The sequence below is a fragment of the Trichosurus vulpecula genome, chromosome 1 (genome assembly GCF_011100635.1).
Source record: "Trichosurus vulpecula isolate mTriVul1 chromosome 1, mTriVul1.pri, whole genome shotgun sequence".
In the NCBI taxonomy this organism is placed as follows: Eukaryota; Metazoa; Chordata; class Mammalia; order Diprotodontia; family Phalangeridae; genus Trichosurus; species Trichosurus vulpecula.
The window spans coordinates 519866769-519888007 of record NC_050573.1 but is presented as its reverse complement, the minus strand read 5'-3'; the positions used below and the strand labels follow the sequence as shown (position 1 = coordinate 519888007).

The following is a 21239-nucleotide window of genomic DNA, read 5'->3' as shown; positions in this document are numbered from 1 at the left end:
GAACCCAAGTCCTCTGACTCCAAAGCCAGCCTTCTTTCTACTGTAGCAGGTTCAGTGTGAGGAAGTGAGCTCATATCCTGCTTCTGCTACTGGCACAGTGCCTGCGCAATCTTTGGCAAGGCATTTCACTTCTTTCAGCCTCAGTTTCCATATTTGTAAAATTGCTAGGCTCATCCACCTCTAAATCTATGTTTCCATTATAAGCCTTCCTTCCCTAACCTAGTCCCTTTTACTGTCTCCCTTCCTAAAATGCTTAGTCACAATCATGCGATTTGATGATTCAATTAAGTCTACAATGTCTAATTTGAACTTTTTTTGTCATCTGTGATTTCATCCATTAGAGAACTCCCTGGTGTGGAAACCCTTGGTACTAATGTAGATTGGCACTTTATCCTTAATTTGTGGCCTTTGACAGTTGTGGCACTGGGAGATTAAGTGATTTGTCCATAGTCCCAGAGCCAGTATGTGTTAGAGGTAAAACTTGAACTTAATACTTCCTGATTCCAAAGCCAGCTCTCTAGTCATTATATAATGCTGCTCCTTACTGTCTTGTGTTATTCCGTAATTACCATGTGCCTGTAAGGTTTACCTGTCCAAATAACCTAAAAGATCCAGGATCATGGAGATCATGTCTTATATTTCTCATGTATCCTTCCCTATCCATAATTTAGAGAGAGCTAGGGATGCAGTAAGTGCCCAATAAACGCTTCTGGGTCGATCGATCGATTGCATTTCCAATGCAGAGCAAGGTTCCTTTGTCAGCCAGCATTTATTTCCTTTCTACCCTCACATTTACATTCATTATCTTGAACATCACAACATATTACCCAGTCTCTTGGTGTATTCCCAGGGCTCACTGATTCATCAGAAAATTACCAAGGCTTTTGCAAAACAGAAAACAACAAAACAAGTTTATTTTCCCCCAATGTGTATTTTATCTATTAAACCCTTGTTTGCACATTGTTGCAAAGCAACTTGAATGTAATGTGACATTTCTGACAAAGAAGAGGGACATTAAGTTTTAACAGCAGATACAAACAGCAGACTTTTTCATTTTAAGTTACAACAACAATCGTTCTCAGATTTCAAGGACCTTTTAAATTTTAAACAATGTATCATAAACACCAGTCTTTTCCAAACAGGAAACAACTTCTAGGTGCTGGAGAGGAGTGTCGGGGTCCCTGAAAATAGCTTTGAAAATAGCAAGAACAAGATACTGTATCAACAATATCAACAACATTGTACAATCTCAGAGGCTCTACAATAAAGGTGGAGCAATCCACCCTGGCAAGGTGGCTCATTTGTTCATAATCTCTTATATTTCAATATTGGATTGGAAGAGAAGCAGCACAATTTTTAAAAGATTCTTGTAGCTGAAGATGCAGGTAGACATAAAGGATGGAGAGCCAGCTTTGGCATCAGGAAAACCTTTGTTCAAGACTCGCCTAAGCCATAAACTGGCTGTGTGATCCTGGACAAGTCACTTAATCTCTTAATCTCAACAGGCAACTTGTCTAAGAATAAAAGTTGCAAAGGGAACTTGCTCATTTGTATTCCTTACACATATGAAATCTCAGGTGTGGTGGTCGCCCCTCCCCCACAAATAGTAGAGACAATTTTAGTTGCTTCATGATTCCATAATGTGTATATGTGTGTGTGTGTGTGTGTGTATACATACATACACACAGTGGGTGTGTGCATGTGTGGGTGGGTATATAAATAGCTGAGGAGTTTTTAACCTTGGGTCCATGAACTTGTTTTGTGAAAAATATTTTGATAACTGTGGAAATACTTTGATAATTTTGGTATTTGATAATTGACTTCCTTTGTAATACTACGTATTTTATTTTATTCACTTAAAAATATTATTCTGAAAATGGGCCCATAGGTTTTACTGAGTTGTCAAAGGGGTCTATACCACACACAAAAAAACACCAAAACCTCTGATATAGGCTTTAAAGTTAGCTTTTTATAAGAGGGGTGTATTAAAGCAACACAGGAGTTCCAAGAAGGAATTCTTCACCATGAATGTAGGTGGTTTCACTTTCCATTAAGAAGATGATGGCTTTAAAGGAAGATAATTCAAGTATTACAAAAATACTGATGATATTTTTTAAAGTCGCAAGGGTGAGGAAAAAAAATCCATGCAGAGACATATTTTCACTACACACTATTTCCTCTCCCCAGCCCCCCACCCCCCCACTGCACATAACTTTTAGATTATCCAAAAATGGTTCATCTACTTCCTGATATTCTTATCCCTGCCTCTACCTCTAGGATTTTTTTTTTAACTTTTTCTAATGGGAAGAACAGCAGCACCATCTTGTTCTGGCCTCCATGTTTGGAATGTAGTTTTTCTTAGGGTAACACTTGGATGGGAAGCTAAATATGATCACTATTGACATTTCTGAAGCTGAGAGTTATCCCTACTCAAAGTCTCTGGGTAGACTTCTAGTTTGGCAGGAGAATCTTTCCAAAACAAGCCAACAAATAAAAAGGGCTTTGCGTTAATTATTTTGTATAGTAAGGGTTCTTCTCATGGCATTGTTTATTTCAGGAAAGTCACCCCCCCCTTTTGTAAGAATTCTAAAATTTGGTCTCAAATACATTTTACATAAGTGTGGAATGCTATAGAAACAAAAGTCTTGCAAGAAAGTGGAGAGACAGAGACAGAGACAGAGAGATAGAGAGAGAGAGAGAGAGAGAGAGAGAGAGAGAGAAAGAGAGAATCTGTAGTCTAAGAAATCAAATGCTTGCTCTTTCCTTTAGCCTTAGACTCCATTTTCAGATGCTCTATTGAGAGTCAGCAGATCTGAAAGCTTGTTTTGAAAAGCCTCCCTGATTTTGTAGCTAAAGCTGTTTTAAGGAGAGAAGGATATCTTTTTAAAAAATCACATCTGTTTGGGGGTTGGCATTGCCAATTATCTTCTATTTCTTGATGTTTTTAGCTGGTTCTCCAGAATAGATAGTCTTGGGCTCTTGGAGAAAACAACCACACCAACAAAAGAGAGACACTTGGAAATCTCACAGTTTTCTCCGGCTTGTGCTCATTACTGCCTGCCTCCTCACCTTGGTCCTTTGGTCTCTTAAAATTATTGTCAGTCTATAGCATTTCAAAGAGCTATTAAGCCCAGGAAACCTTCTGTTGTTTTCCCTTGACACTGCTGCTCTAAATCTTGTGAGAACATGAGCAAAACTGACAACTTCAGTAGCAGATCTATTCCATCTTAGCATGTGCCAAATGCCAACGTGTGTGTGTGTGTGTATGTGTGAGTGAGAGAGAGAGAGAGAGAGCATGTGTGAGTGAGAGAGAGTGTGTGTGAGTGTGTGTGTGTGTGTGTGTGTGTGTGTGAGAGAGAGAGAGAGAGAGAGAGAGACAGACAGAGAGTGGTTTGGGAGTCTGTGATTAATAAGAAGGGGTAATTTTTTTGTTAATTCTCACAGCTTGACTTTGGGACAAAACTAAAAGTAAACAGTTAAAAAAAAGTCAGAAAAAAAAATTAACACTACCCCAGGAAGTTTCCGAAAGTCCCAGAAGCCACTCCCAACTCCTTTGTGTAGTGTGGAAATAGGAGGCCTGTGGGGAATGTTTGATGATATGCAATTAGTAAAAACCTCACTTATTTTCACTCTGGGCTGCTACGAAAGTGAAGGTAGTGGTGCCTTGATATATTGCTTACGGGAAAGACCTATTAATCTTTGCCTTTCTCTTGGATTCCGAATGAATATGGAGTGATGCCTGAGCTTAAATACCCAGAGGAATAGAAAAAAAATTTAAAGACATTCACAAAGCCTGAGCTGGGTTTGCCAGCAATAAAATAGTCTCCAAAATTAATAATTAGGAGTGGAAAAATGATCCCATCCATATATTTGAATTTACTTGAATGAGTAGCTCTCGTCATCATATTCCAACTCATCTTCATCGTCATCATCCAGAAGACCATACTTGAATTTCCGATAGACTGTGCCATCTTGACCCATGTAGACAATGTCATCATCTTCATCTTCATCATAGTCCCGGTCTCTGTATTCAATAACTTGGTCCTCCTGGAAGTTGGTGCCCGCTCCGTAGCTGGTTTTATAGGAAGAGGAAGTCTTGTTTTGGTATGACAGTTTCTCATATCCAGCCTTGTGAGCCTTTTGGGATTTGGCCCGGGACCTCTTCCAGACATAGACTGTGACCCCAAAGATGAGGATCAGCATGATGGAGGAAGTGATGAGCAGACCTGTCCGCTTTGACTTCTCGGTCTTGGGCATAATCGCACCATGTCGAAAGCTGCACTCCTCTGGAGGAAGATGGAACCCAAAGAAAACAAGCAAAGGGAGAGAATAAGTTTTGGAGGTTAGCTGTTTGGAAATTGTATCCCAAATGCTTGAAGCACTGAATGTTATTCTGATTCCCATGGAGGAAACACCTCTGAATGTCTAAAAAATTGAGTTTTATATATCTGGGCAAGGATTTCCAGGACAAAGGGGGCCACGACGATCCTCCCAACACCCCATACCATTTGGGGTCAACTCAAAATGACTTCCAAATGGTCCCCTGTATCCTTCCCCCATGGGGAAATATTGGAGAAGTCTATTCATGTTCCCAATTCTTGCTCTCTTGGCATATAAAGCCACCCACAATTTAGTTCCTACCTACCTTCCTGCTCTTCTTTTATATTCTATTCAAGTAAAAAAAGATTTCAATCATGACTTGGGCAGGGGATAAGAGTTATATTTTAAAAATTTGTTTCTGCCATCTGTCCTCATAATTTTTGGAAATGAAGGGCTAGTCAGTCAACAAAGGATTATTTCCTTATTCCTCATTCCCAAATGAATGTAAACTACCACAGGCAACTAAGGGAAGAATAGGAGACAACAAAAGACAGATCTTTGTTTTTCCATCACCTCGGAGGTTGTAATTTGGAGTCAGTTGCCAGGTGATTTGTGGGGACCTCATCTTTATTCCTAAAGTGGGGATAGTCACCTAAGAGAAGCAAACTGATATGGGACAGAGAAAACTGCTATCCTCTGGGAAGGAAAGAGGGAGGGATACTTGGGGAAATTGTGGTGATTAAAAAAAAAGACATCAAAACAAGCTCATTTATAATTTTAATAATGCTGTTTAATATCTTAGGTGGTTTCTATCTGGTAGGTTGATAGAAGAGTTGATAGAATGATACACCTTTAGCTAGGTGGTATAGTGTATAGAGCCCTGGACTCCAGAGACCTGGAGTCAGAAAGATCTGATTTCAAATTTGACCTGAGACACTAATTTGTTTTCCTAGGCAAGTTTAGCCTCTACCTGCCTTGACTTCCTCATCTGTAAAATGGGGATACTAATAGCATCTACCTCCCAGGGTTGTTGTAAGGATCAAACAAGATAATATTTGTAAGCACTTAGCACAGTGCCTGACGCATTTGTTGTTCAGTTGTGTCTGACTCTGTGACCCAATGGACCACAGTAAACAGATGTTTCTTGTCAAAGATATCAGAGTGGTTTTCCATTTCCTTCTCCAGTAAATTAAAGCAAATGGAGGTTAAGTGACATGCCCAGGGTCATACAGCTAGTATGTCTGAGACTAGATTTGAACTCAGATTTTCTTTACTCTAGGCCCAATGCTCTATCCACTGGGCCACCTAATTGCCTGCTAGGCAGAGATTAAGTGACTTGTATAAGTGTCTAAGGTTGGATCCGAACTCAGGTCTTCCTGACTTCATGTCCAGTGCTCTATCCACTGAGCCATCTAGTTGCCCCAGCCTGACACATAGTAGGTACTTAATAATACTTATATTATTATACTTAATAAAATTTAAATTAAAAATATTTTTTCACATGAACTATTTTTCTAGCCAGACCTCCTCTACTCCCTTCTCCTCTTAGTGCAGCTGCTAAGATCTGACTATTTTTAAAGATTACTAATTCTAATATTTACATTGCGTTGTAGGTTTGCAAAGTGTGTTACACATTAAACTCATTTGGTTTTTGAAGGTCTAGCTCTCCCAAGCTAGGACTTAAATCTCAACTTTCAAAATACAAGACTGCTACATCACAGCTACCTCCCATTGTCTCCTTACAACAATAATCATATTTTTCAGCGGCACTAGCTTTATGTCGACTATGTCAGTCATTATATATTGTTAATTACTGTGACACCAAGGAGCCATGCGATCATTAGTTTTCATTGCTTTTAAAGCTTCAGAGATTTGTCCTTCCAATGTGCTTTCGTGATTTTTTTTCATCCGTTTCTCTTAGGGGACTACCCTAACCTTAGGAATGAAGATGAGGTCGCCACAAATTGCCTTGAAACTCATCCCAAAGTACAATGCATCAGGAGTGAGTGTCTTGGTAAAGTACGTACTAATGGTTTATAGAAATTCATTAGGATCCCGTAGACTAGCCCCACCCACAAAGCTTGCTGAAATTCTGAATGATGCTAGTAGTAAAAGTGAAAGTCTTATGTGGCACAAGTTCACTGACTTATGGGGGTGGGTGGTGGGGTGGTTGGGAGGGAGTTGGAGAAGTGAAAGGAGAAAAAGGAATGATTAGTGTTTGCAAAGGCCTGTGAGTGTTGACAAGGTTGGTTATTGCATCCCATTCAATTCAACTGATTTTTATTTAAGCCTCCTCAATGAGTAGTTTAGTTTTAAACTAAATTGTAGAGATACAAAACAAATACAAATGCAAAACAAAACAAAAACACTCCAGGCCCTCCCAGGGATTACCCTCTCCTTGGGAGTGGGGTGGGGCAGGAATTCAAGATGAAGACCCAGAAGCAAATGCAAGAGATAGGGATAGGGACCAGAAGAGAAGGGGAAAGGAACAAGATGTGATTTCACTGCAACAGGAGGGAAATTCCCTTTGTCAATGTAGGTCAGCACCTCCTCTGCCTAGACCGATGAAAGAATCAGAGACTTCTCCAGGGTCCCAAATAAAAAGAAAACATAAATATAATTTTGAATGAGAGAGAGCACTGATGATTGGGGGAGTCAGGAACCTCTCCTCCCCTCCCTGCCTCCACCATAAAAAATGGCACATGAGCTATGGCTCTGAATGAAGGTATTGTGGGGAGGGAATGCATTCCAGATACTGGGGCAGCCAGTGCAAAGATATGGGCATAAGAGATAGACTATTTTGTACATGAAGGAAAATTTCTGTAAACCTAACCTTAAATTTTCCTCATGTTCCAATGGCACAAATTTAACAATTTTGGTTCTACAATAGCCTCCTAGTGTGAGGAAAGGGCTGGAAAAGGTGCCCTAAAAATTGTCTGCTTACATAACCCTGGCATGATTACTGCAGCAGGTGGGGATCTCACTCTGCAGTTGAAACACAAAAAAATGTACAAAAACATCTGCAAAGGCAGTTCCACTCACCATTGGTAAACCAGAAGCCCACGTAGGGTGATGCTTGACAAGGATAAATTTGCCTAAAATCTATTGGTAGGAGAAATGCCACTTGAGGCCTTCCTGAATATTTAATTGATATGGTCATAGAGATAAAGACACAGGTTCTAGTGAGTTAGTTGTGGGGTTTGGAGGCTTTTATAGTATATAGAGGGCTATATCACAAACAAACCCCAAATGGACCTATAATTTCAAGAATGAAAGGATTTTGCAACATTGAAATTTCCTCTGCAGATGAAGATCTGCAGTTTTCCTGTAATCTTTCTTGAGGGTACTGAGAAGTTAGGTGACTTGTCTAGGGCTACACAGCTAGTAACACAGGTCTTTCTGATTTCAAGGTTAGCCCTTTCTCCCTGGGCTCCTATAGACATCATCCATTGACCTCATTAATTAGTTCCATTAAAAACACGACCAAGTAAAACAACTCAATTTATTACATAGGAATAACGTCTCAGGAAATCAGTCAATGATTTCACCATAGGCTTTGTGACATTATGGAGTTTGGTTTTTATGTTAGTCATGTTATTAAGAAACAATATTGGTTAGGGCAATGCAGGCCATACTAAATATGGGGAATGGGGATGGAGTGGGAACAAAGGGTTATGTACTGAGGAGCAGGACTTCTCATTATGTTTCCCTATGACAATTTCCTTCCTTCCTTCCTTCCTTTCTTCCTTCCTTCCTTCCCCATTTCACTCTGAAGCCCATAGATTAGACCACAATAGGGTTCCTGGCCAAGCTCCACTTAATGGATATATTTTGGGTCCTCCTGGATCAGAATTCTCTTTTGACTAGCAACCCTGAGTGTCTTTCCCTCCCAGTTTGATTTTTTTTTCTTTTTTCGAATTAAAGGGGCCATGCCTTGACTCACTTCTTAAAGAGGCCTGTTACCTTATCTTCCTTAGCCTGAAAGGGCCAAGGTCTCCCATTGCATCCTGGGTCATCTCCAGTCATCCTGATGAACATCAGACCACTGGACCCAGATAGCTCTGGAGGATAAAGTGAGGCTGGTGACCTTGCACAGCCCTTCCTCACTCAATTCAAAGTCAACTGCAAGTCATGTCATCATTTTCCTGATGTCATGGTCCTCTTCAAAAATGAAGGACAACTTCTAGAGTTGTATCCCAAAGAGATCACACAAGTGGGAAAAGGACCCATATGTACAAAAATATTTATAGCGGCTCTTTTTGTAGTAGCAAAGAATTGGAAATTGAGGGGAGGCCCATCAATTGGGGAATGGCTAAACAAGTTGTGGTATATGAAGGTAATGGAATACTATTGTGCTATAAGAAATGGGGATGATACAGACTTCATAATAACCTGGAAAAACCTATACAATATAATGCCAAGCGAGGGGAGCAAAATCAGAAGAACGTTATACACAACCACAGATATATGGATTCTGTGATGACTAACCCTGATAGACTCAGATCTTCTCAGAAATACAAGGTGCAAAGACAACTCCAAAGGACTCGTGATGGAGAGAGCATCTACATCCAGAGAAAGAACTATGGAGTCTGAATGCAGATTGAGGCACACCTTATGCTCACCTTTTTTTTTCCCCCTTTTTTTTCTCTTTTGTTTTTGTCTTTGTTTTTTTTTTTTTTTTTTGGTTTTGTTTCTTCTTTCTCATGATTCATTCCATTGGTCATAATTCTTCTTTACAAAGTGACTATTGTGTAAATAAGTTTAATGTGAAGTTATATGTAGAAGATATATCAGATTCCATGCCATCTTGGGGAGGGATGGGGGGAAGGGGGAGAAGAAAATCTGGAACTCAAAGTTATGGGGAACTGAGTGTTATAAACTAAAAATAAAAAAATCTTAACTATAAAAACAAAAAAAAAATGAAGGACAAACACAACCTATGCTTATAATGGCAGCTAGGTGACTCAGTGGATTGAAGTACTGGTTCTAGAGTAAGGAAGACCTGAGTTAAAATCTAACCTCAGACACTTACTAGCTGTGTGACCCTGGGCAAGTCACTTAACCCCATTTGCCCCAGTTTCTTCCTCTGCAAAATGAGCTGGAGAAGGAAATGGCACAAACCACTGTTGTATCTTTGCTAAGAAACTCCAAAAAGGGTCATGAAGAATTAGACATGACTGAAAATGATTACAACAACAACATCCAACTATTAAGACTATGCTGAAATCACTCCCTGAAGAGAACACAGGAACTAAAAAAGAAACATAAAATTAAGTCTTTAGTCAAGGAAATCATTACCATCTCTTCCCTGTCCATCCCTCCTCCTCCTCCTGACCAGTGGACTTTTCTATACTTACCCATATTATGTATTTTCCTATACTCACCTGTGGTCTCTTGGCAGTCACAGCAATCCTGAACATGTGTGGAACTGGAGCTGTTGCAGCAGGGGATGCAGCGACCCTCCTCTACATAGAGCATAATATTAGCTGGGCACATGGTGCAGTTTTGGGGGCCTGGGCCCTTACACTCAATACAGCTCTCATGGCATTTATCACATTCGAAATTTTCTCCCTGAAAATAACCACCAAGAAATTCATTATTTTTTTTTTAAATGCATGGGGCCACGGGTAGGGAGTAATTCACAGAAGAGCCCTTACTGGAAGCCTTAGACTTGTTAATTCATAAAATCTTATAAGGTTGAGCTGAAAGGGGCCTGAAAAATCAAAAAATACAATTCCTCATGTTCAAAGGAAGAATACACCCAAAGAGGGTTAACGGACTTGCCTGAGCTCACAGAGTGTGCCAGATGGTAAATCGTGGAGCCTGAGTCCCCTAATAATTTAGTAATTCTATCACAGCTCATGACAAAGAGTGGGGTGGCAGTACTGGGCTCTGTTACCACAACTAGGAAGTCAAGGCATCTGAGCTATAGGGGCAAGAAAGTAGCAATGTATACAATAGCCCAGAAAAAGACATCAATCAGCTTCTCTCTCGCTCTATGTTCAGTTTTGTTTTGATTTTACAAGTCTCTGTTTTCTTCAAGAAGCAGATAAAAGCTAGGAGAACCAGAAATTTTGGCTACGTTTTTGTTAATCTGATGTTTCAGAGCCATCTTTCATGGAAGGAAATAGGGAGATCCAGTGAACTCTGTGGCTGATCAGGGATTATCTGTGATTTCTAAATGGCTATGCTGAGAGTTGTTCAAGGCGTTATACACAGAGAAAGACATTGAAAGTTTGGGGTGTTTATAAATTTGTGTCACAAGGTCTACAACAGTTGCAGTATTATCCTTGAAAATATTTCCTAAGGCTTTTCCTGTCTGTTGGGCATGCCTTGATCTGAGATTGTGGGACTCTTTGAAGGGACCTGGATTTCCGAAAGGAAAAGACCAGTCTTTGAAAGCCAGCAGCTAGTCCCTGAATTTTTCCCATGCATTTCAGCAGCTCTGATCACTGGCATCTCTGTCCAAGGCAACGGACCCACCCCAGCCCACTTAGATTACCTAATTAGCTCTTAGCCCATGCCAGACTACTTGCATATACCACCACTCCTACATCACTTAATTAGAATACTTGATGGTATTTTCGCTGTTGCCCCTGGCCCACCCCAGACTACTTACTACTCCTTAATTCCACCCAGATCCTTTCACTGTCCTTTTTGTAGGTAAGCATCAGTCTCACCCCCACTAAATTGGGAATTCACCAGGAACTCTGCCCCCTCATATTGGCATTACAATAAACTTTGCCACTGACTTGGAGGATGGTTTGACCTTGCATCAAATTCGTTCCCAGCAGATGCCACCCTATGCCCTGACATATCGGGGTTCCCAGCAACCCCAAACCGCATCACTTTCAGTCAGGGGGGCAAGGGTCCCCGAAAAACAATGTTATCATCATTCTATTTCCAAACCAATCATTTTCTTGACTTTTTTCTGCGACAGGGCAGTGAAATGAAGAAAGAGACAGTCTTGGAGTTAAGAAAAATTGGATTTAAGTCCTTCAACTGACATACGAGTGGAGAACTGGCAGCCTTGAGGCCATACGTGGCCTTCTAGGTCCTCGGGTGTGGCCTTTTGACTGAGTCCAAGTTTTACTGAACAAATCCTTTTATTGAGGGGATTTGTTCTGTGAAGTTTGGATTCAGTCGAAGGGATGCACTTGAGGACCTAGAGGGCCACATGTGGTCTTGAGGCCACAGGTATCCCATCCCTGCTCTGACACATACTGCCTGTGTGTGATCCTGTGCAAGTTACATTGCCCCAGACAAGGTCCTGATCTGCATGGGTAAAGGGAGTTTCCTTTCTGAAAGCTGACTAAAGTAATGAAATCATAGCACAGTCAAAATACTGCAGTGGTGTAGGACCTAGCAAGGTCTCTCTCTCTCTCTCTCTTTTTTGGAGCCAATCAGAGTTAAGTGACTTGCCCAGTGTAAGTGTCAAATTTGAACTCATGTCCTCCTGACTCTAGGGCTGGTGTTTTATCCATTGTGCCACCAACTCCCCCTGCAGGGCCTCTTGAATTTTACCACAGAGAATATGGAAAAAGCCAAACAACTCAGAATATGAAATACCTCGCCTACTCTGTAGCTTCCTGTAAGACAATCTGAGCTGCAGATTCCTCCCAAGAGATGGTAGCTCCACATGCAGGATAAGCAGTTCAAGGGTCCCTTTCCTGAAAGAAAAGAGGAAAAAATAAAAGACTTGCTTGTCAATATTTCCATTTATGTCTTCGGTTATAAAAAATCTGTCAGACTGTGAGAATCATAGAATATAGAGAGGAAAGGACCTCTGAGATCATCTTGTCCAACTCCTTTATTTTATAAAGGAAGAAACTGAGAACAAGAGAGGGTCAAATGTCCAAGGTCACACAGGTCCAAACCCAGTGATCTTTGAGTACCGTGTTAAGTTAAATTGAGCATAATGAGGAGGAGGAGCAGAATGAGGATCTAGAAAATAAGGTCTGTGTCTACATGACCCAAAGTAAAATGGAGATTTAGAAATTAAGGCAATCTATACAGACCATCAAAATGGGAAATTCAGGCTTTGGGGAGTCAAGATTACTAGGTTATAGTTAAAGGGGGAAAAATTAAATAAATGTGTTTGTGTATATGTATACTTGTAATGGAAATAAGGACACCCACCCATCCCCACCCTGGCATCTATTTGATATTGAGCCCGATGTTAGGAGGGGAGATGTCATACTGAACCAAATGGCAGTTTTAGAAGCAAGTAGCCTTTACTCACCTAACAGGCTTATTTTCCTACAAATGGTTTTGGATTTGGAGTTCCCATTTACTGTCCTTACCCCAACACAACAATGGGGACCAGTGTCCTTCCTCTCCCCCAATTTAAAATACCTAGAAAGTCATTTATCTAAAGAATTCCTAGTCAGTAATCAGTAAATTACAAAAGTGGAAAAGGGCTTAGTATCAGTCCAAATCAAAACAAGAATTTAAAATTAAAATAAAAAGAATTCTTTATTTTTTTTTCAAACTGTACCTTCTTTTACATACATGTAGAGAGCTGCCATCTGGAGATGATCAGATTGGTGGCAGCACATCTGAGTTCTAGTCTTAGCCCTGTCATTAACTCTTTTCACTTTGGACAAATTTTTTAATTTCTCTGGGACTTAGTTTTCTCTTACTGCAAATGAAGGCACTGGCCTATTCATCTCAGGCCCCTTTTGGATTTCTCATTCTTTGATTCTCTTACGAAGGCTGTTACGATTTTAAAAAAGAGCCCTGGATATTGACACAGAAGACTTGAGTACAGAGGTTTCTTTTACCACTACCTGTGTGATGTTGGGCAAGTCTTAATCTCTGGGTCTCAGTTTCCTACTCTGGAAAACAGAGGCCCTTGCTTAGATGATCTCTATGAATCTATGATAATGTATGAAGGTGCCTCTCTCTCTCTTTTTTTTTTTTGACTAGGCCAAGTGTTTTGGTTGCAGAATTCATGGCTACTCATTCATTAGGCACATACAATGTTATGGAGAGGCATAGATCTAAATCAGTGGAGAAATTACCCCTATAGATCAAATCATGGATCTTTGAACTATCAAAGGACTGAAATAAGTATGCAGAGTAATTGTTCCCTGGATGCATCTACTCTACCCTCCCCAAACAGAACACCCCACCCCTTTCTTTGATGTAGGAAATCACTGACAGAAATGCTGGGGCAACATGTTCTTGACATCTTGTGTTTAGAACTCAAAATGCCTTTTCTCATAGTCACAGTGCAATCAGTCATCTGATTGCAGGTAAAATAATTCTCTTAGTCTTATTAAATAGACTTTTGTAGGCTCACCTGGGAACCTAACCATAGCTTATAGCATTGTTTCTATGCTATGTTTCAAATAACTAACTTGCCAAAAGGTTTTTGGGCACAGTCCATTCATGCTTAGCCTGGAGAAGAGAAGAATTAAAGGGTTATGCCTGCTATCTGAAAAGTATTTCAAGGGTAATTACATGGAAGAAGGATTAGATCTGTTCTGTTTGGCTCCAGAAAGTGAAACTAGGAGCAGTGAGTGGAAAAATCTAGACTCGATATCAGGAAAACCTTCCTATCCATTAGAGCTTTTCAAAAATGGGACCAGTGGGTTCCTTCTCCTAAGAAGGAATGTTCAAGCAAATGTTCAAGCTTGCATATATATATGTATATGTATATATAAAGGGGAGAATTCCTTTGAGTGTGAGTTGGAGTAGATGAGCTCTGAGGTCCCTCCAACTTTCACATTCAAAATTCTGTGATAAATTTGGGAGTGCGGGGCAACTAGGTGGCACAGTGAGTAGAGCACCAGCCCTGGAGTCAGGAGGACCTGAGTTCAAATCCGGCTGCAGACACTTGACACACTTACTAGCTGCGTGACCTTGGGCAAGTCACTTAACCCCAATTGCCCTGCCTTCCCCCCTCCAAAAAACAAATAAATTTGGGGCTTCGCTGGTCCCATCAGATTGTCCTCTGGTCTAAATTAAAATCTTATTCTGAACTTTTCATCCAAAATTCAGGAATATCATTGTAGTATCTGGACTTAGAAATGATTCATCCCTTTGATTCTCTTTCCTTTCACCTTCATTCTGAAGACTGCTTAAAAAAGATTTTTTTGAGACTTAGTCTCCCTATCTTGTCTAAGCCAGAGGTAGAGTAGCCACTCCCACTCCCACTGCTGATTGGCAGGGAAGCTTTGACCTGTTTTGTTTCACACCTGGACTGGTTTCCTCATTCTTAGGCAGCCTGGTGGTCCCCTAGTTCTTTGGGCTCACTATATCGTTGCCAGACTTAGTGAGGACATCTACTCTTGAGGGATCAGAGATTACAGGACTGGCCTACTGTGTTCCACCAACTGTCAGTCTCATTTGCATAAAATCTGATTATCATAAATTTCCTTTTACTCCCTTTATTACCAAAGCACTCACATCCACACTGGCTACTTTTCCCCCTCTGGGTTTTTAACATAAAAATTTTATCTACTCAATATCACTTGTAAGAGGCATTTTCTTAATTATCCTATTATATTAGAAAGATTCTGGACTTGGATTTAAGAGACCTAGATTGATATTTGCTAAGTGTATGACCTTGGGCAAGTCACTTAAATTCTGAGCCTCAGTTTCTACGTCTGTAAAATCATCAAAATAATACTTATATGACCAACCTCAAAGGTTCACACCAGGAAAAATGCTTTGTAAAACTTAGAGCACCAGATAAATGGGGGTTACTATTATTAATAATACTACTGTTTTACATTTTTGTAGCACTCTAAATCTCCCATCTAGTATCTAATTTTTTCCTCACAACCCTGTTACGTAAATGGGACAGGTACTGGTAAAAGTGAGGGATGATCTTTAATCATTGTTTGGTAAACTGGACAATTATCCTCATTTGACAGCTGGGAAAATTGATGCATAGAAGAGGTAAATGACAGCTGAAGTCACATAGCTAAGAATTAAAGGGACAAGGCACCTACCTTGAAGTTGGTCAGTGGCAGTGCCATAAGTGGAGCCCAGTTTTCTGATGGCCAGCTAAACATATTTTTCACTAGTATGTTGCCTAGCACATAGTAAGCACTTAATAAATGCCTTTATCTATCTATCTAGATCATGTTGCATTTCATTCCAACAGAACGTAACCTCCTTGAGGGTAGGGATTGTTTTATTTTTGTCTTTGTGTACTCAGTCCCAAGCACAATGCCAGGCGCATAATAGTTGCTTTAATAGATGACTGCTGAATTGAGAGAGACAATAACCTCCCTGCCAGTTCTGAGGAGAATGTATTTTCTTAAGACACTGATTCATAAATCACTGTTTCTAGCTTGCCACTAAGTAAGAGAATCCAATTGTCCTGACCCTTTCTTCCCAGAAAGTGATTTGTTCTCTTTTGGAAGAAGATAGGTATAAGCCTATAAATACAAATGTGAATTTCATCGCTCTTTTCAACTGTATTTGATGTTTGAGAAATGTCAGCTCTAACACCTCCCCACATCTGACACAAGCCTTGGATTCCTTTACAGACTTGGGTTAGAAAGTACTGTACTTGGCTAAGCCTTTTTTTTTTTTAACACAAGGCAAGCATTCACATGGTGGTCAGAGGAAGTGATGCAAGGATACTCTCAAGGTCTTGCTTAAGAACTTTGGAATTGATTGTGTGACATGGGAGACACTGGCATAGGACTGCCCACCATGGCGTGCTCTCATCAGAGAAGGTGCTGTGCTCTATGAACGAAGCAGAATTGAAGTAGCTCAAAAGAAATGTAAGATGCACAAATTTAGAGAATCTACCCCAAATGTTCACATAGACTATTTGTGTCCAGTCTGTGGTACAACATTCTGAGCTTGTATTGGTCTGATCAGCCACCATTGGACATACTATAACTTGACTCTAGCATAGCGATGTCGTTTTGGTACCCTTTGAAAATGAAGGACAATAACCAACCACTTGTGTAAGTTATGTGGGATGAAAACATCAGTCCACTCTAATGCTGATTGGCTCACAACCTCTTTATGACATGATGGTGATCAATGCTGATTTCTCCCTGTGTCCTCCTCTCCCCATCGGGCTGCCCTTTCAAGCTAGTCCAATGTTCTGTGCTTAGATCAGCTCCAAGAGAAATTTGAAGAAAGATGAAAAGTGAATTCTCCAAGGGAAGTCTTTTCAAAGATTTCTTGTCCCGTTTCATTTCAAAGTTCCAGGTATCAAATAAAGCCTTGGGAGTTAGTGGAGAGGGATTTGGATGGAATTTCAGATGGTCAAGATCTAAGACTCTTGCCAGATCTGATTTAATGCTGGAAACACACACTCACAACACAAAGCCAGGTGATTTGCTGCCTGTGAATGCTCAGTAGGAATAGTCGAAGGGATGTAACAAGGTAAGAAGCTATTGCTGTACCTGCATGGTGGTGGTTGAAGAAGACTCCCTGGAAGTGGAGGGACTCAAGAGCCTTAAAGGATGGGCAGAATTTGAAAAAGCCATGGAGGGAGGAGAATATTCTAAGGTGAGAGAATCAGTGAGTACAAGAACTTGGAAGCAGGAAATGAAATACTAAATGGAGATTTAAAGTGCTATTGAAATGTAAAATATTACTATTGTTAATAATAATAACTCCCATTTATATGATGCTTTAAGTTTCACAAAGTAATTTTCCTGATATGAACCTTTGAGGTTGGTAGCATAAGTATTATTATGATGATTTTACAGATACAGAAACTGAGGCTCAGAATTTAAATGACTTGCCAATGGTCACACACCTAGCATGTATCAGAAGCAGGATTTGAATGCAGGTCTCCTAAATCCAAGTCTAGAATCTTTCATAGTGAATTTAAGGGACAGTGAGGTGATGATGCTCCCCCAACTAGTAAATATCTCAGGAGCAGGAGTCAAACAGAAGGGATTCCTGACTCCAAGTCTAGCACACTTTTCACCATACTTCCTGTCGTGATGAGAGTAATGAGAAATGAGCGTGGGCAGGCTTGAGGATGAAGGGTCTACAAAAGCTGGCAGCTCGAAGAAGCATTGCTAGGATGTCAGGGTTGGAAGGCACCTCGGAGATGATCCAATCCAGCACCCTCTCTTTATGGATAAAGAAACTGTGTCCCAAAGAGGGGCTGTGACCTGGCCAAGAGTCGCATGATGAGTTAGTAGCAGAGTGGCAACTAGAACCCAAGTCTTTTGATTGAGTCGAAACTTCTTTCCCCTATCACTCCAATTCAGTAAACTCTGGTGGCTCCCTATTACCACCAGTATTAAGTATAAAATCCTCTGTTTGGCTTTCAAAGCCCTTTATAACCTGGCCTCCCTCCTACCTATCCAGTCTTCTTATGCCTTACACCCAACTATGTACTCTGAGACCCAGGGACACTGGCCTCTTTGCTGTCCCTTGTCTGGGCACATGCCATTCCATCTCCCAGACAGATTTTGCTGGCTCTTCTCCATTCCTGGAATGCTCTCCCTCCTCATCTCCACCTCTAGGCTCTGCTGGCTTCCTTCAAGTCTCAGCTTCAAGTCCAACCTTCTGCAAGAGTCTTTCCTAATCCCCCTTAATGTGTGTGCCTTCCCTCTGTTGATTGTCACCAATTCAACCTGTATTTATCTTGTTTGTATCTGAGACCTGAGAAAGACTTTAGTTGAAAAGGCTGAGGCCTCCCACTGCATCCTGGGACATCTCTAGTTATCCTGATCTATATCTGGCCACTGGACCCAGATGGCTCTGGAGGAGAAAGTGAGGCTGGTGACTTTGCACAGCCCTCCCTCACTTAAACCCAACTCACTTGCAGTTCATGACATCACCTTCCTGATGTCATGGTCCTCTTTGAGAACAAAGAGCAAATGAGTCTTGTTCATATATAGTTGTTTGCATGTTGTCTCCTCCCTCAGACTGAGGGTTCCTTAAGAGGAGGAGTTGCCTTTTTCTTCTCTGTCATTTGCATTTAGCAGAGTGCCTGGCATATAGCAGGTGCTTAATAAAACCTAGTTGACTGACTGGCTATAGGCATTTGGATTTGATGCAGAAGGTGTCAAGAAATCTTGCTGACTCTTGCATGGCCACATCATAAATTCCACTCAGAGACCATCTTTCTCACCTTTGCACTCACTACAGGTTGGATGACATCTCTCACAGGTATGTGTACTGTTTTCCATATAGTAGTGTTCAGGACAGGTGCGACGACATTCTCCTTTAGAGTGGATCAGGAAGAAATATTTGTGACAAGACAGGCAGTCTGTGGAGCGAGGGCCCCAACACTCTCTGCAGTCCTGGTTGCATTTTTCACATAGTCCACTGGAATTATCTGCATAATATCTGCAATGAAGGAGAAAACAATGACTTTCAAAGAAACTCCATGGCTAAAAGGAACATTCATTTCCTTCCTCTTTGTCACAATGTGATAAGTTTTATTTTCATATCTTTTTTGATGTTTTCCCAGGGGTAGGGAGTAGTCCAATTTTCACCTAAAAGACTATATTTTTCCATTTCTTGATGAAGAGGTTTTCTCCCTTGTAAACTTTTTGGTAGCTGGTCCTTTTGGTTTCATTTTTTTTTTATTCTCCTAACAGAGCTTAATCAGAACAAGAGATTCTCCATTTCTGACTCTGGCCTTGAGCCGCCAGTAAAAGTGGAAAAGGAAATGAAGAAAATTGTGAATGGGCCTCTGAGTTCTTTTTCTAATTATTACAAAATCAAATCCTCCCAGAATGGGTGGGGACATTACGGAAATTGAGGATTTCAACATTAACAGATGGGTTTCGATGAAAGAGCAACAAAAGTATATTTTTAAGGCTCTCATGAACAACAACTGCAAATTTGGTCTAATGCCAACCCACCATCTGAACTTGGAAACAATTGTATTTTTTGATGGGGTGTCAATGTAGTTTTTCTAGGTAACATGAGAGGAGGGAGATTATTAGCCAGAAGGGGTCCCAAGAGATGATCTAGCTTATCTCTCAGTCTCGAGGGCAGAACCATAACTAACAGTGTTGGCACATGGGGCACAAAGCCCACTTTTGGACCAACGACTTGAAAATGTCTCCAGCTGGATCAATCAGCACAAAATGTGCAAATAACCTTCAAATCAACTTGAACTAATTATGTGAAATTAATATGTCAATTAAGTTAATTAAGTTGAGTGGGAGGGGAAATTAGTTATCTAGTGGTTTCTAACTTGTGAAGCAGTGCATATATTATAGTTTTATAATCTTGAATTTCAGTGCTGAAGACAAAATCTTATCTGGCTGGAATATGCACTTAAACTATTTTGAAAAGAGGAGGGGTCCTGCTAGATTTCAAATACAACAAAAATGCCAACTCAGATCAATTTTCAGTTTAGCATTCTCTTCTTAATAATCAAGAAGAAAGGGAATATTCTTACAATCCAAGTCTGTGTTTAGGTATTCCTCCATTTATTACAAAGATGTATCGCATAAGCTGCCCCACTCAGACCCTACTACTAATGCCTTAGGCAATGACATTAAGATCCCAGAGGACTACTTAGACAATCGGAATCATCTTTGTCATCCTGCATAGATGGTTCAGGGATCTCTCAAGTCAATTAATCAAGACAAGTCAATTATCAAATCTATAATATGTTTGAAAAGTACAGTGATTAAAAAGAATGGCCAAAGGCATGGTAAGAATGATGAAAGAAAGGGCCACGCAAGGATTATAACCTCCTATCCCCAAATTACTTGGTATTTATTTTGTACATATTTTGTATTCGAGTCAGTATGGTATAGTGGACCTGTGTTCAAATCTCGCCTCTGACATAATCTGGTTGTGTGAGCCTAGCCAAGTCACTAAACCTCTTTAGGCAACTCTAAGAGATTAAGTTACAGCAAAGGTGTTGGTAGTCAGCATTGGTAGAAGGAGCTTCCTTACAGATAGTCCCCTATAGCAATGAGGTCATGGATCCAGTCCCTGTCCTTCCATTTTGTATACACTTATATGTACATGTTGCCCACTCCTACTATGTTTTGTTTCCCACCCTTTCTCCCCTCCCCTCAAGGATAGGGACTATGTCACCTCTATCTTTGTAACACCAGCACTTAGCACAATGCCTGGCACATAATAATTACAGCTGACATTTGTATAGGGATTTCAGATTTGCATAGTACTTTACAAATATGACCTCATTTAATCCTCACAACCACTGTGGGAGGTAGGTGCTAGTATTATACTCCCCTCCCTCCTCCCCTATGGACAGTGGAGGAAACTGAGGCAGACAGAGTGATTTGCCCAGGGTCTCACAGTCTAGTAAATGTCTGAGACTAGATTTGACCTCCAGTTTTCCTAGCTCCAGGTCCCCTGTTCTGTCACTCAGCTGCACCAAATAGATGCTTAATAAATATTTGGCATTTGCTTCATTAATTAAGGGACTTAATCTCTTTGGTCAGCAAAACTTTCTTTTAAATTTGTCTCCAACTCATTTCAACACAATTCCATGAACATTTATTGAACCCTTCCTATGTGTAAGATATAGGCATAATAGAAAGCTGACCTTAGAGCTTGGAAAACCTGAGTTCACAACTTCCTCTGATCCTATGTGACCCTGGGCAAATCACGTAGCCTCTTAGTACTCTAGGTAAGTAAGACTATGAGCTGCAGAGAAGATGGCAACATACATTGGTAGAGGGAATTTCTTCATCTGGGACTTCCCTATAACAATGAAATCTCCAGTTCAGGTCCTATCCTGATACTACATGGAAAGCACTGTGCTATGTACTGAGTCGGGGCAGCTGGGTGGTCAAGTGGATAAAGTGCAGGGCCTGGAGTCATCTGCCTGTGTTCAAATCTGGCTTCAGATACTTATTAGCTGTGTGACCCTAGGCAAGTCACACTGGAGTAGTTTGCCATTTTCTTCTCCCATGGATTAGGCACATAGAGGTTAAGTGACTTGTACAGGGTCACACAGTGGGTAAGTGTCTGAGGCTGGACTT

General features: G+C 40.6%; 1 protein-coding gene across 1 annotated transcript in view; it reads right to left on the bottom strand.

The window, feature by feature from the left end:
- Positions 1–822: 822 nt before the first annotated feature.
- The window catches only part of PCSK5 (proprotein convertase subtilisin/kexin type 5), a 618746-nt gene continuing 598329 nt past the window's right edge, over positions 823–21239 (bottom strand). Inside the window, 5 exon segments of the mRNA XM_036741047.1 lie at positions 823–2065; positions 3881–4286; positions 9705–9891; positions 11890–11990; positions 18392–18609. Of these exon segments, the coding sequence (XP_036596942.1) occupies positions 2041–2065; positions 3881–4286; positions 9705–9891; positions 11890–11990; positions 18392–18609 (937 nt within the window). The 3' untranslated portion in view covers positions 823–2040.